Source organism: Scyliorhinus canicula, chromosome 10 (assembly GCF_902713615.1).
Source record: "Scyliorhinus canicula chromosome 10, sScyCan1.1, whole genome shotgun sequence".
Lineage (NCBI taxonomy): Eukaryota > Metazoa > Chordata > Chondrichthyes > Carcharhiniformes > Scyliorhinidae > Scyliorhinus > Scyliorhinus canicula.
The window spans coordinates 64,632,816-64,646,960 of record NC_052155.1 but is presented as its reverse complement, the minus strand read 5'-3'; the positions used below and the strand labels follow the sequence as shown (position 1 = coordinate 64,646,960).

Below are 14,145 nucleotides of genomic sequence, written 5' to 3'. Positions count from 1 at the left end.
TCAAAATATTCCCAACAAATTATTACTAATCAGCATCAAATAACCCATACTCCACGTTTTGAAATCCCGCAGGAGCCTCCATTTATGATTGGATCCCAGTTGATGTTCTGACTGGGCGGGAAGATCCCAGATTGGAACCCAGGCTCAAAAGACCATTACATTTACTTTTATAAAAGGTGGAGGAACAGAGTCACAGGACCGCTAATTAGTTTTAACAAGAAAAAACATTTATTAAACATGGAAAGATTGGATTATAATACAATACTTCATTACTCCCCCTTCAGCTTTGCAATTAGACACAGATTTTAAGATTAACACAGATTGAAGAGTACATTTTAAGATACAATGGTCTCATTAACACAATAGTCCCTTTTAAGCACATGGATGATTGTGGTAAGAGACATTCCTCTCTGAACCCAAGTGAATGCCTGTGGATTTCTCCTCAAAATCCCCCAGCTGATTCTTATACTGTAAGCCACCTTGTCTCACTCAACTTCAGCTTCCACATTAGTGATTTCAAATTCCACTTAAAAGTCACACTTTCAAATCTTCTTTTAAAATTACGTTTTACCTCCTCCGCTTCCATCAAGGTGTCGGTTTCAGGTTTTGTTTTACACCTCTCCCTTCAGGTTTCCTTTGTCTTAAAGCATTTTACACAAACTCCGAGGTCCAGCCACCAATTTCTACAATTATTTCAAATAATGTCTCCCAAACTGTAGTAATTTCTCACAAACATTAGCACTACTGGAGATCTCTTTCTGGCCTCTCACAATTCAATGCCTTTCAATTCTGTGACTTTTTTTCTTCTGGTTCCCACTTTCTTCTCTTCCATTGACTCCAGACTTCTTGGAAACGACTCTTCATTTCTCTGGTTCCTTTACTAGCTGGGCTTTAGGTTTCCGGCATCTGTTTTCTTAACCATTACTCGCTTTTCTTCTCGCAAGGCTGAGAGAGATGTTCCCTCTTTAGCCTTCTAAAACCAACTTATAGCAGACCTGTGACTGCTGTGTTCTCCTTCAGTACCTATCTTCAACTGCAATCAAATTCACAAAACTTAAACTTAAACACTTTCTACCTTACAAGACCGCAGTTGCTAAGTAACCACTGTTGGTTTATTTACTCTTCATGCCTTAGCCCTCTCTGAGCTCAACAGAATCACAGCTAGATTTGAAACCTAACCTCACACATACAACCCCCTTTGTCCAGCATGAACCTAACTATAGGTTTTACCCTTCCGACACAGAAACATTAAATTAAACGGCACATGGCGCAAAGGTAAGCACTGATACTACGGCGCTGAGGACTCTGGTTCGAATCCCAGCCCTGGGTCACTGTCCATGTTTGCACATTCTCCCCGTGTCTGCGTGGGTTTCACCCCACAATCCAAAGATGTGCAGGTTATGTGGATTGACCATGCTAAATTGCCCCTTAATTGGAAAAAAATAATTGGATACTCTAAATTTATAAAAAAGAAAAAAAATAATTGTTTTACACTTATAACAGTATTCTTTCAAAGTGTCCTAGTGAGTACTTTGACCTTTCTCCTTTTTCAGCAATACTGAAGTCCTGTACCACCAAATGACAATGTATCTTTAAACCTTCAGTGCATATATTGAACAATCTTTTCAGCAGTTTGGTAAACATTTAATATAAACCCTTCTTTCAGTGCTGGACAAAAACAGTTTTTTACACCATATTTTCTGTCATCAGTTTCAGTAGTATACTTTATTGTATGAATTCTGTAGATACAAAAGCAGTAAATTACAAAGAGTATAGATACAACAGATCAGAAAGAATGTGTTGCACATTCTACTGATTAATCTATATGCAATCAGTGAACTTCACAGGTGGAAGGAAAGCATTTCCTACACCCTTTTAGCATACAGCTATCGTCACACAAATCACAAGCACATGAGAATGCAAGATATTTAAAACTCTTCAGCGCAGAGGATTAATGCCAAATCTTTCCGAAAGAGTTTTCCTCCATCAGACAAAACCATAATGCTTTTCTTGTATGTTGTAAGGTTTTGAATGTCTAGGTCCTGAATTTAAAAAAAAATAGAAGTCATAGTCACTAAATTCCATGAACAACCTTTTAAACATGCTGTCATTTTGTGCATATTATTAAAATTAGTGGTTCTGAAATGTGTTTTTGCTACCTTTTTGTTCTTTTCGCAGAGATCCTTTAATAGTGCATCTAATTCATTTTCATCTATGTATCCATTGCCATCCTAAGCAAAAGAAACATGCAAGATTGAGGCACTTCTATGTTGTACAATGTATCTGTTATTAACAATCCCAATCAATCTGTTATCATTAGTAAATACTCTACAGTGCATGCATGATACGTTTCTGAAATACTAAGTCACTCTGACAATTTACAGTTGTCATTCGGTAAAAGTCTGACAAGTCACAACTTCGCTGCATAAAACATGCGGAAAAGTCCTTCAGAATTCTGCAAATCAGAAATCACTTTTTTTAAATAAACAAAACGATGATAACATATTATTGAACATCAATATATCATTTCTCCTTTGGAAATTTTAAGAAATAATTATAATATTGAAACTCTCATGGGCAGTTAACATTACAACGCGCATTCACTCTAATTAATGAGTATTGCTAACTGTGGTTTAACAATATAGATGAAAAGTGATAAAGTCCATTGCCTAAATCAAGTGGCTAAAGAGCCAGTATGGAAAACTAAGCAGTTCAATGCAAACATCTGCGTATTATTGCTACTATCCATAGTTTTTAGTCATAAAATGCTAATTGTTGCAATAATGTGCTTGCACGAACATGATATAATAAACAAGGAGCACATAAAGAACCATAAATAACATAAATCAAGTTATACCAGAAATTAGACAAATCCTGAGATGCTCCTAAAAAAGCTCAAGATAGCCTTTAAAGAGCATAATGTTGCTTTTCTCAACTTGTCTTTATCAATCACTAATAAAAACAGTTTGTATTTATATGGTGCCCTGAACATAGCACCACATCCCAACTAAGTTGTTTCACAGGAATGTCATCAAACAAAATTTGACTCTGAGCCATGAAAGGAAATGGTTGATCAGTGCTTTAAAAGAAGAAAGAGGTGAAGAGAGTAGGGGAGGGAATTCCAGAACTTAGTTGCATGGCAGCTGATGATGTGACCACCACTGGTGGAAAGATTTGAATTATGGACGCTTAAAAAGAGACGAAGTTGTTCGAAAAAACTAAACATGTAGAAACGCAAACTAATTAATTTTGTGGCAGTGGAAACACCTGTATATTTACTGCATTTATGAAGGTTGAAATATCTTAAAACACTTCATATAATACAGAATCAAAATATTGCAGGTCCTGGAACTATTAAATAAACAATAAACTCCTGAAAATACTCAGCAGGTCTGGCAGCAATTGTGAATAGATAATTAAAGTGATCTCTCATTAGAATTCTTTGGTTTTACTTCACACAATAAGTTATGTTTTATAGTGAATTCAAATTTGATGCGTTGGGAAACTTGTTATGTCAGAAAACTCTGCACCTAATGCATTTGTAACACTGTTCTCAATACTAAGATCATGGAAGATTATATTTACTGTAGCATAAACAAAATCATTTATTAATAATAGATTTTTCCTGGCTTTCTTTGTTTTTAAGTTAATAATAGGTGTTATCCTAAATAAGAAGGACGTGGTAGAAACAAGAGACAACATTTTTAAAAAGCTAGCAGTCTTATCAATGTAAACAGATGTGTTTATGGAGGTGGGCAAACAAAATGAGTCATTGTTCTCCAATTCAGCGTGTTGCTCTTTCAGCAGCTTGTTAGATAAAGAGTAAGGTTTTTACATACTGTATTTAATATAATCCTTTTAAATTATCTAGTAGAAAGACAAAATCATAAATGCAGCAGGCAAAGCTTTCAACTATGTGGCACTCATCAAGCAGAGGTGATTTTGCTGGCTTGTGCACATTCACAGGGTGGAAGGTGGTCAAATGCGAAAAGATTTTCTGCATAGTGAAGTAACCGGAGCCAGAAGACCAGTAGGACAGGTTAGGAAAGAGTTAATGTACGCCAATGCTTAAGTTAGAATTAGAGCTTTAATTGTTTAATGGACCACACTTACTGTTTGACAGACTGTACAATATAAATATAAAGGGGATACAGGTGGCACTGTGGAGTTGGAGAAAAAGTCATTCTGGGATACAATAAAATTGAAGTTGAAGAAGCCAACACTTGCTTTCTAGTTCTTGTTACAAAGACACCATTGGAGCTTAACAATCCAGAGCTCTGCCCGAAGGAATTTTACACACCTGGGAGATACTAGCTGACAGAAAAATGGTCATCACCTGTGGGCTGATGAGGCTACAGTGACTTGGCAATAGATACCAACACTGAAAACAACAATCCATAATGACTCCTAATGACCACTGGATATGTGGTACTTGTGGTTGAAGTTTCCCCTTAAGGATTAGTCTCTTCAGACATCATCAAATGTGCATCAAATAAAACTACCTCATCTCCAATGGATTTGTTTTGCTGCATGTCCACCATCTTACATAAATGGAAGGATTCCACTACTGACGACCTTTTAAATTAATTAAATAATTATAGGTCTTTCAGGGTAGCCTTATTTATTTTTCATGGGATGTGGACATTGCTGGCTGAGCGAGACTTGAACTCAGTAGCTCGCTCGGCCATTTCAGAGGCCAGTTAACATTGCTGTGAATCTGGAGTCACATGTAGACCAGACCAGGTAAGGATAGCAGATTTCCTTCCCTGAAAGATAGTAGTGAACGAGATGGGTGTTTACAGCAATCGACAATGATTTCATTGTCATAATTAGACTTAATTCCCGATTTTTATTGAGTTCAAATCTCACCAGTTGCAGGAAGCAAAATGCTGTAGTTGCTAGAATCAACATTGAGTTCACCAACTTTAGACTGTGACCTTTCTCCTCCATTTAATCCCTTTTTTATATTCCATACATTTTTGCCTCAATGCAAAAACACTCCTTCCCCTGCATCTGGTTATCTATCTCTTGTTCTTCAGATTACTACACTTTTATTGCAATCTCTTCCAGCTACATTATAATATCAAACAGATTTCCACCCTCTCTCTCTCTCAGTTCTGATGAACAGGCCAATGGACTCGAAAAATTGAGCGTGATTTACCGACTAATCCACCGTGTTAGTTTTTTGGAGGCGGAGCACACCCTCCCAATCCATAAAATCATTTTTTAAAAGTATTTTTATTCACAAAATTTTCAACAATTTTACAATACAAAAACAACCCCAAACAAGTACACCCCGCCCCCCCTCTACAGTCAACGGTAACCAACTTACGAAAGTGTATGATGAACAAACCCCAATTGTAGAACCTCTCACTCGCCCCCTTCAGCGCAAACTTCACCTCTAGTGTCAAAAACTCCAGCAGGTCCCCCCACGACGTCGAGGCACAGAGTGGAGAAGCTGACCTCCACTTCAACAAGACCTGCCTGCGAGCAATCATTGTGGTGAAGTCTAAGACATCTGCACCCGTCTGCAGTTCCGGCCGGCTTCTCGGGGACCGGGCTCCATATCCACATGTAAGATCCCCAAGATGGTACTGAACACCATCCTCCAAAACTTCAACTACGAGCAGTACCAAAACATTGGGCAGCACGGTAGCATTGTGGTTAGCACAATTGCTTCACAGGGTCCCAGGTTCGATTCCGGCTTGGGTCACTGTCTGTGCGGAGTCTGCACATCCTCCCCGTGTGTGCGTGGGTTTCCTCCGGGTGCTCCGGTTTCCTCCCACAGTCCAAAGATGTGCAGGTTAGGTGGATTGGCCATGATAAATTGCCCTTAGTGTCAAAAATTGCCCTTAGTGTTGGGTGGGGTTACTGGGTTATGGGGATAGGGTGGAGGTGTTGACCTCGGGTAGGGTGCTCTTTCCAAGAGCCGGTGCAGACTTGATGGACCGAGTGGCCTCCTTCTGCACTGTAAATTCTATAATAATCTATGATATGTACATGGTTCACAGGGCCCTGCCCACATCGCTCACAGACATCCTCCACCCCCTTGAACAAGCGGTTCATCCTTGATTTTGTGAGGTGCGCCCTGTACGCTACCTTCAGCTCTATCAGCCCAACCTTGCACATGAGGTTGCAGCACCTCACACCACAATCCTGCTTCCAGCACTGCCCCCAGCTCTTCCTCCCAATTTGCCTTAACTCCCTCTATGGACACCCCATCCTCCTCCAAAATCCTCCCATAAATCGGGAGAACCCCCTTTCCAATCCCCCCACTGACAGCACTGTCTCCAGCAACGAGGAGACAGGCACTGTTCGTCCAGGTCAGAAAGACCTTCCTTGCAAAGTGCCAAACCTGCAAGAACAATACAGCACAGGAACAAACAGACCCATCAGTCCTCCAACCCTGCGCTGACCATGGTACCTGCCTAAACTAAAACCGTATGCACTTATATTCATATATTTGTCTAGATGCCCCTTAAATGCCGCTATCGTACCTGCTCCCACCACCTCCCCAGGCAGACATTCCATATATTTACCACCCTCTGTAAAAAAACTTGCCTTGCGCATCAGTTCTGAACTTTTTCCCACGCACTTTAAACCTATGTCCCCTAGTACTTGACTCTCCTACTCTATGAAAGAGCATCTGACTATCCATTCTGTCCATGCCACTCATAATCTTGATCTATCAGGTCATCTCTCAAACTCCGTTGTTCCAGTGATGAGAGACCGGGTTTATCTAACCTCCTTATAGCTAATGCCCTCCACTCCAGGCAACATCCTAGTTGACCGCTTCTGCACCCTCTCCAAAGCATTCACATCCTTCTGGTAGTGTGGCGACCAGAATTGTACACAATATTACAACTGAGGCCTAACTAAGGTCCTGTACAGCTGCAACATCACTTGCCAATTTTTATATTCAATGCCCCAACCAATGAAGGCCAGCATGCCATATGCCTTCTTGACCAACTTATCTGCATGCATTGCCACTTTCAGTGGCCTGTGGTCATGCACCTCTCTGCCTGTCAGTACTCGCAAGTGTTCTACCATTTATTATGTAATTCTTACATGCATTTGACCTTCCAAAGTGCATTACCTCACACTTGTCCGGATTAAACTCCATCTGCCATTTCTCCGCCCAAGACTCCAACCAGTTTATATCCTGCTGTATTCTCTGGCAATTCTCTTCAGTATCCAGAACTCCACCAATTTTTGTGTCATCTGCGAACTTACTAATCAGACCAGCTACATTTTCTCCTAAATCTTTTATATACACTACGAACAACAGAGATCCAGAACTGATCCCTGTGGAACACCGCTAGTCACCGCCTTCCATTCAGAAAAGCACCCTTCTACTGCTACCTTCTGTGCCAAAGCCAGTTCTGTATCCAGCTTGCCAGCTCTCCTCTGATCCCTTTTGACTTCACCTTTTGTACCAGTCTACCATGAGGTACCTTGTCAAAGGCCTTTGCCTTGCGCGAGCCCAAACTTCTTGCCCAACTCCTTCAAACTCGCAAATTGCCTGCCCAGGAACATCCTTCATTTCCTTAATCCCCCCCTCTCTCCCCATTCCCAAACCCTTACATCCAGCCTCCCCGGCTCGAAACCATGATTCCACCTAATCGGCATCCTCCCTGACCCTGCTCCCAGCTGGAAGTGCTGTCCAAACTGCCTCCCAAGCTTCAACGTAGCCACCACCACCGAACTCACTGTATACATCCCTGAGGTCACCAGGAGTGGCACAGTTGCCGGCTCCCACAACCCCGGGCCTCCTGCAGGAGCACACTTCCATCCTCACCCACAGAACCCCCTCCCTGCTCCAACATCACACCTTCTTTGCATTTGCCGCCAAATAATAATACAAAAAATTTGGGATACCTAAACTCCCCTCTGCAGTATCATCCTAATCCTGGCTACCTCCCCCCCCCCCCCCCCCCCCAACAAACGAGAACATCAACCTGTCTGCCCCCCTGAAAAATGACTGAGGCAAAAAGATAGGCAGAGATTGAATCAAAAACAAGATTCTCAGCAAAACATTCATATTAACTGCTTGCACCCAGCCTGCCAACGACAGAGGGAGATTGTCCCACCTCAAATCTGCCTCCTACCTAACCCACTAACCTAGTGAAATTAAACTTCCGAAGCCCTACCCAATCCCGGGCCACCTGTACCTCCATGTGAAATGCTGCCAGGCAGAATCGCAGCTCCTCCACCCCCGCTCCCACTCCCAGCAGGGATATACCTAAATTCAGTTTGTACCCTGAAAACATCCCAAATCTCTGGAGCAACCCCATCGATGTGCTTGGTTCTGAAATATACAGCAGCAAATCACCTGCATATAAGGTCACCCTGGGTGGGATTCTCAGTTTCTGAGACTAAGTGTTGATGCCAACGCAGAATTTGTGGACTATCATGACAGAAAAACTGCCACCCCACCTGCACCGATTCCGCTACTATTTTTTAAAACATTTAGTGTACCCAATTCATTTTTTCCAATTAAGGGGCAATTAATGGGGCAGCAGGGTAGCATGGTGGTTAGCATAAATGCTTCACAGCTCCAGGGTCCCAGGTTCGATTCCCGGCTGGGTCACTGTCTGTGTGGAGTCTGCACGTCCTCCCCCTGTGTGCGTGGGTTTCCTCCGGGTGCTCCGGTTTCCTCCCACAGTCCAAAGATGTGCGGGTTAGGTGGATTGGCCATGCTAAATTGCCCGTAGTGTCCTAATAAAAGTAGGGTTAAGGGGGAGGTTGTTGGGTTACGGGTGGATACGTGGGTTTGAGTAGGGTGATCATGGCTCGGCACAACATTGAGGGCCGAAGGGCCTGTTCTGTGCTGTACTGTTCTATGTTCTATGTTAATTTAGCATGGCAAATCCATCCACCCTGCATATCATTGGGTTGTGGGTGTGAAACCCACGCAAACACGGGGAGAATGTGCAAACTCCACACGGACAGTGACCCAGAGCTGGGATTGAACCTGGGACCTCGGCGCCGTGAAGCAGCAGGGCTAACCCACTGCGCCACCGTGCTGCCCTGATTCCGCTACTATTAAAGGGCTAGCACCGGTGCCGCGTGGAACACAATCGATTCCATACTCATAGACAGCTCCCCTTGCGCTTCTCAGCTGACACATCACTTTCCCCGTGGACAACAGGTCGAACCTCACCTGCAACTCCTTCCTCTTTGCCAGGATACCGGGTCCGGGTCCCCGGGGTACCTGCCATCTATCTCCAAAGAATGTGGAGAGACACTATATGCTAAGTGGAACAATTTTAAAGGGGGTGCAAGAAGAGAAAACCTCATGTACCTTCTCCAAATATCCTTTTCAGCTTCTCTGCAGTCTGTCCACATCGCTCATCCCTGAAACTATTCTAGTAAATCTTTTATGTATCTTCTCCAAAGCCGACATGCCGATCCTGTGTGTAGTGCCCAGAGGTGGCTCCAGTTGGAACTGAACTAGTGTTTTGTGCATGTTGAGCATAACTTCTGGCTTTTTGTACTCTGCTTCTATTTACAAAGGCAAGATTCCATATGGACAGATTAACCTGTCCTGCCACCTTCAAAGATTTGTACACAAGTACCCAAGGTTCTCTCTTCTTGTACCCCCTTTAAAATAGTTCATCTTAGCACATAGTGTCTCTCCACATTCTTCCAAAATGTATAACACTTTTTCTATGTTGAATTTTATCTTCCAAATGTACGCCCACTGCACTAGCCGATGTCCTCTTGAAGTGTATTGCTATCTTTCATACGTTTCACTGTACTTCTAAGTTTCATGTCAACTGCAAATTTCATAATTGTGTCAAAGTCCAAGTCATTAATGTGTGTTATAAATTGACACATAGCATCATCAAATTTTACAGAACCGAAAAGGTATATCTGCATTTAGTTCCTCATCTCCTTCTATTTTCTCATCCTTTGTACATATACATTTTAAAATATTCATACATGCTCTTTTTAAAAGCCATAATGCATTCTGTATCCACAGCCATTTACGATATAGTATTCTACGTCCTGAAAGCTCTGCGCAATAACGTTGCTCCTAACTTATCTCCGGTGGTGATGCTACATTAATGCCTTCTGTTTACTGATCCATCAACCAGTAAAAATAGTTATTCCCTTTTCAAACTGCCTTTCTCCACTGCGCCCCAATTTTGTACACCTCGATGAAACCTTCTAATCATTCTTAAGACTGATAAGTCCTATTTATGGTCTCTTTTAATAACTAAGTCTCCGCAGTCCAGTGTTCCACCTTCATAGAACATAGAACATACAGTGTAGAAGGAGGCCATGCGGCCCATCGAGTCTGCACCGACCCATTTAAGCCCTCATTTCCACCCTATCCCTGTAACCCAATAATGCCATCTAACCTTTTTTGGACACTAGGGGCAATTTAGCTTGGCCAATCCACCTAACCTGCATGTCTTTGGACTGTGGGAGGAAACCGGAGCACCCGAAGGAAACCCATGCAGGCACGGGGAGAATGTGCAGACTCCGCACAGACAGTGACCCAGTGGGGAATCGAACCTGGGACCCTGAAGCCACAGTGCTATCCACTTGTGCTACCGTGCTTCACTGTCATTTGACAAGATCACAGCTGAGCTGATTGTGGCCTCTACCTTCTTGTCTATCTCCGATACCCTTTACTCCCTTGTCAGTCAAGAATCTATCTAACTCAGCTTTAAAAATATTCACTGACCCTGCCTCCACTGCTTTCTGTGGAAGAGAATTCCACACACTAATGAACCTCTGAGATGAAAAAATTCTTCTATCTCTACGTTAAAAGAGGGATCCTTTATGATTTAACTGTGCTGCTTAGTTTTAGTCACTACTGCAAGTGCAAATATCCTTCCAGTACCTAATCTATCAAGTCGCCTCAGGATCTTGAATGTTTCTATACGATCACTTCTTATTCTGCTAAACACAAAAGACTATTGGCTCAACCTGGTCAACCTTTCATCATAAGATAAACCCCTCATCCCAGGAATGAGTCAAGTGAATCTTCACTGAACTGATTCTAATGAAATAATATATATTTTATTAAAAGGAGACCAAAATGTACCCAGTACTCCAGGAGTGGTCTCACCAAGGCCCTGTAGAGCTGCAGTAAAACAGCCCCACTTTTATCATCCAGTCACGTCGCAATAAATGCCAACATTGCATTTGCCATTCTAATCACTTGCTGTACCTGCAAACTAACTTTTTGTGATTCATGTACCAGGACACCTCTGCACCACTGAACTTTGCAATCCCTCATCATTTAAAAAGTGGACTGCTTTTCTATTCTTCCTGCCAGAGTGAACATGTTCACATTTTCCCACATAATACACCATCAGCCAAATATTTGCCCTCTCACTTAACGGGCGATATTTTCCACACTCTCCCGCAGCGTGTTTCATAATGGCGGGATCTTCTGGTGCCACTGTTGTCCCGTTGTATGCATTCCCTACCACTGGGAAAACCATGGGGAAAAATCCTGCCTGTATCCCTTTGCAGATCCTCGACATCAGTAATGGGCAACCTAGGTTATTGAGTGGGCCATATGAGTGGCCTTCCTTCATCTCAGGGGGCCGCAAGACTGAAATCAGGCTTGTTCACTCAACATGACCCCCATGAATGAGATTCATCAAAATAAATATTTACACTTTGGATGCAGAGGGAGCAAACAGCTCTCACTTCAATGTTTTGTGCAATCAGTATGGACCTCGCTTCACTTGCCCTTGCTTTAGACACATATCACTTCAATTATATAAGTAGGAAAAAAACTATGCAGATAGAAATTAGTGGAACGTGGCAACCTTGCACGTGGGCAACAGTCAATAAAATATCTTGTGAGCTGTACTCAGAAACCAGCATTTGGCCTGGGCCACAGGTTGACCACCACTGCTGTACATCTTTTTGACAACTTACTTTCCTACCTATCTTTGTGCCATTGGCAAATTTAGCTACCATAGATTTGTTTCCTTCATTCAAGTCATCGGTGCAGATTGGAAAATTCAGTGGATTGTGAAACAAGTGTTCTTACTATTACATTGCACTTGGCCAAGATTAATTGTCAATTGTTTTAATCTTATCAATTGATTGGAGTATTTGCCAAGTTTTGAGAGTCTCTGGAAAGCGATCTTCCCCTTTAGAACTGTGGTGAATTATAGACCTACTAATTCACACTGTGTTCCAGTATATGTATTGTGTCCTTGTGGGCTCTGTATACGAGCCGTTGCGCGGCTCTGCCCATAGGGGGAGATGAGGAGTTTGTACTGGGCTCCACCCATGGCTCCGCCCATGGCTCCTCCCACTAATCGGAAGTATAAAGCTTTGCAGTCGTGAGCCTGCTTGCCAGTTCATCTCATCGCAGGCAGGCTCTGTTGTAAGATTATTAAAACCACTGTTCACTTCCAATCACGTGTCTTGTGAATTGATGGTCACATCAAGAACACAATACCACAGAGTGGAACCTGAGCTAATGTTCTGCTTTAGGATTTCAAAGATCAGGGCCGGGATTCTCCCCTACCCGGCGGGACGGAGTGTCCCGGCGTGATGGAGTGGCGTGAACCACTCTCCGCACCTTTAGGGGCCAAGCCCTAACATTGAGGGGCTAGTCCCGCGCCGGAGTGGTTGGCGCTCCGCTGGCTGGCGTGAAAGGCCTTTGGCGCCACGCCAGCCGGGGCCGAAGGGACTTCGCCGGCCAACGGAAGTCCGCACATGCGTCGGAGCGTCAGTGGCTGCTGACGTCATCCCCGTGCATGTGCAGGGGAGGGGGTCACTTCCGCCTCCGCCATTGGGAAGACTATGGCGAAGGCGGAAGGATAAGAGTGTCCCCACGGCACAGGCTCGCCCGCCGATCGGTGGGCCCCGATCGCGGGCCAGGCCACCGTGGGGGCACCCCCCGGAGCCAGATCGCCCCAGGACCCCGGAGCCCGCCTGCTCCCGCCGGTAAGGTAGGTGGTTTGATCCATTCCGGCGGGAGAGGCTTGACAGCAGCGGGACTTCGGCCCATCGCGGGCCGGAGAATCGCCGGGGGGGGGGGGCCCGCTGACCGGCGCGGCGCGATTCCCACCCCCGCCGAATCTCTGGTGGCGGAGACTTCGGGACACGGCGGGGGCGGGACGGACGCCGGCCCCTGGCGATTCTCCGACCCGGCGGGGGGGTCAGTTTAAGGGCTGAAATCCAGAATGCAGCAGTAGTTTGCTGCAACAGCAGGAGAAGTTGAAAATGATCCGAAGATTTCAGAAGGACACTGAAGATGGCTACAAGACGTCCACTGAAAACCTGAGCATTGGGCAAGACAAGAACTTTAAGCAGTAAAGTGCTGGACACATTTTGAGGTAGGGAAGCTTCTACAATGTAAACCCCCCATTGTTCAAACTCAGTTACTCTGCAACTCAATGACACCTTCAACATGGTGGCTGCAGGAAGGGATAGTAAGTGGGTCGGATGAAGTGGGTCAGCTGCTGGTGCAGTGAACGTGAAAGGGAAATCCTAATCAGTGATGAGGGCCTTACCGACCAAATTTTCCTTCATTCTTCATCACAATCCCACCTGATTTTGAGGAGATGGCCCCCTCTGAAATGTACAACAGAACACATTTTCTACATCTGATATTGTTCTTCACAATGGAAAATGTTTAGCTGTTCAATATTATTGTGCTTTGTATAATAATTAAATAACATTTGGTTCTATTGAACTCCTTTCATACCCAAAATGGCAACTTTCCCCTTTAAGATAGTAAAACTGCTTCTCTTGTAGCAACATGTTCCTGATGATATACTTTGCTGATTAAAAGCTCACAAATTAGGTTTTAGAAAGCTTACCTGATCATAATAGTCAAAGATATCATTAAATTCTTTTGAAGACATATTCACGCCCTGAAAAATAAAAAAATAAATCATGTTGACAGAATGCTGAAGTAAATGATGGTCCTGTAACTTGCAACTGATTACTGTAACATTGATAAATCTATGAACAGTTATGAAACAATTGATCCTTCCATGAAATTTCCCATGGCAAGTCAGAGATTATGGAGAATACGAGTTGGTATAAAAATGAAGTGGATAGTGCTGAGGTGCTTCTTGATACCTAAGAGAGAGACCAAATTAATGAGCAGTGGAAAAAGTGAAAAAGAGGAGGGAGAATAAGTGCTTGATGTGG

At 43.5% G+C, this 14,145-nt stretch overlaps 1 protein-coding gene across 1 annotated transcript in view; it reads right to left on the bottom strand.

Moving 5' to 3' along the window:
• Nucleotides 1–205: 205 nt before the first annotated feature.
• The window catches only part of calb1 (calbindin 1), a 141,385-nt gene continuing 127,445 nt past the window's right edge, over nt 206–14,145 (bottom strand). Inside the window, exons 9-11 of the mRNA XM_038809082.1 lie at nt 13,809–13,862; nt 2,160–2,231; nt 206–2,042 (exon numbers count right to left, since the gene is read on the bottom strand). Of these exons, the coding sequence (XP_038665010.1) occupies nt 1,929–2,042; nt 2,160–2,231; nt 13,809–13,862 (240 nt within the window). The 3' untranslated portion in view covers nt 206–1,928. The remainder of the gene's footprint in view (nt 2,043–2,159; nt 2,232–13,808; nt 13,863–14,145) is intronic.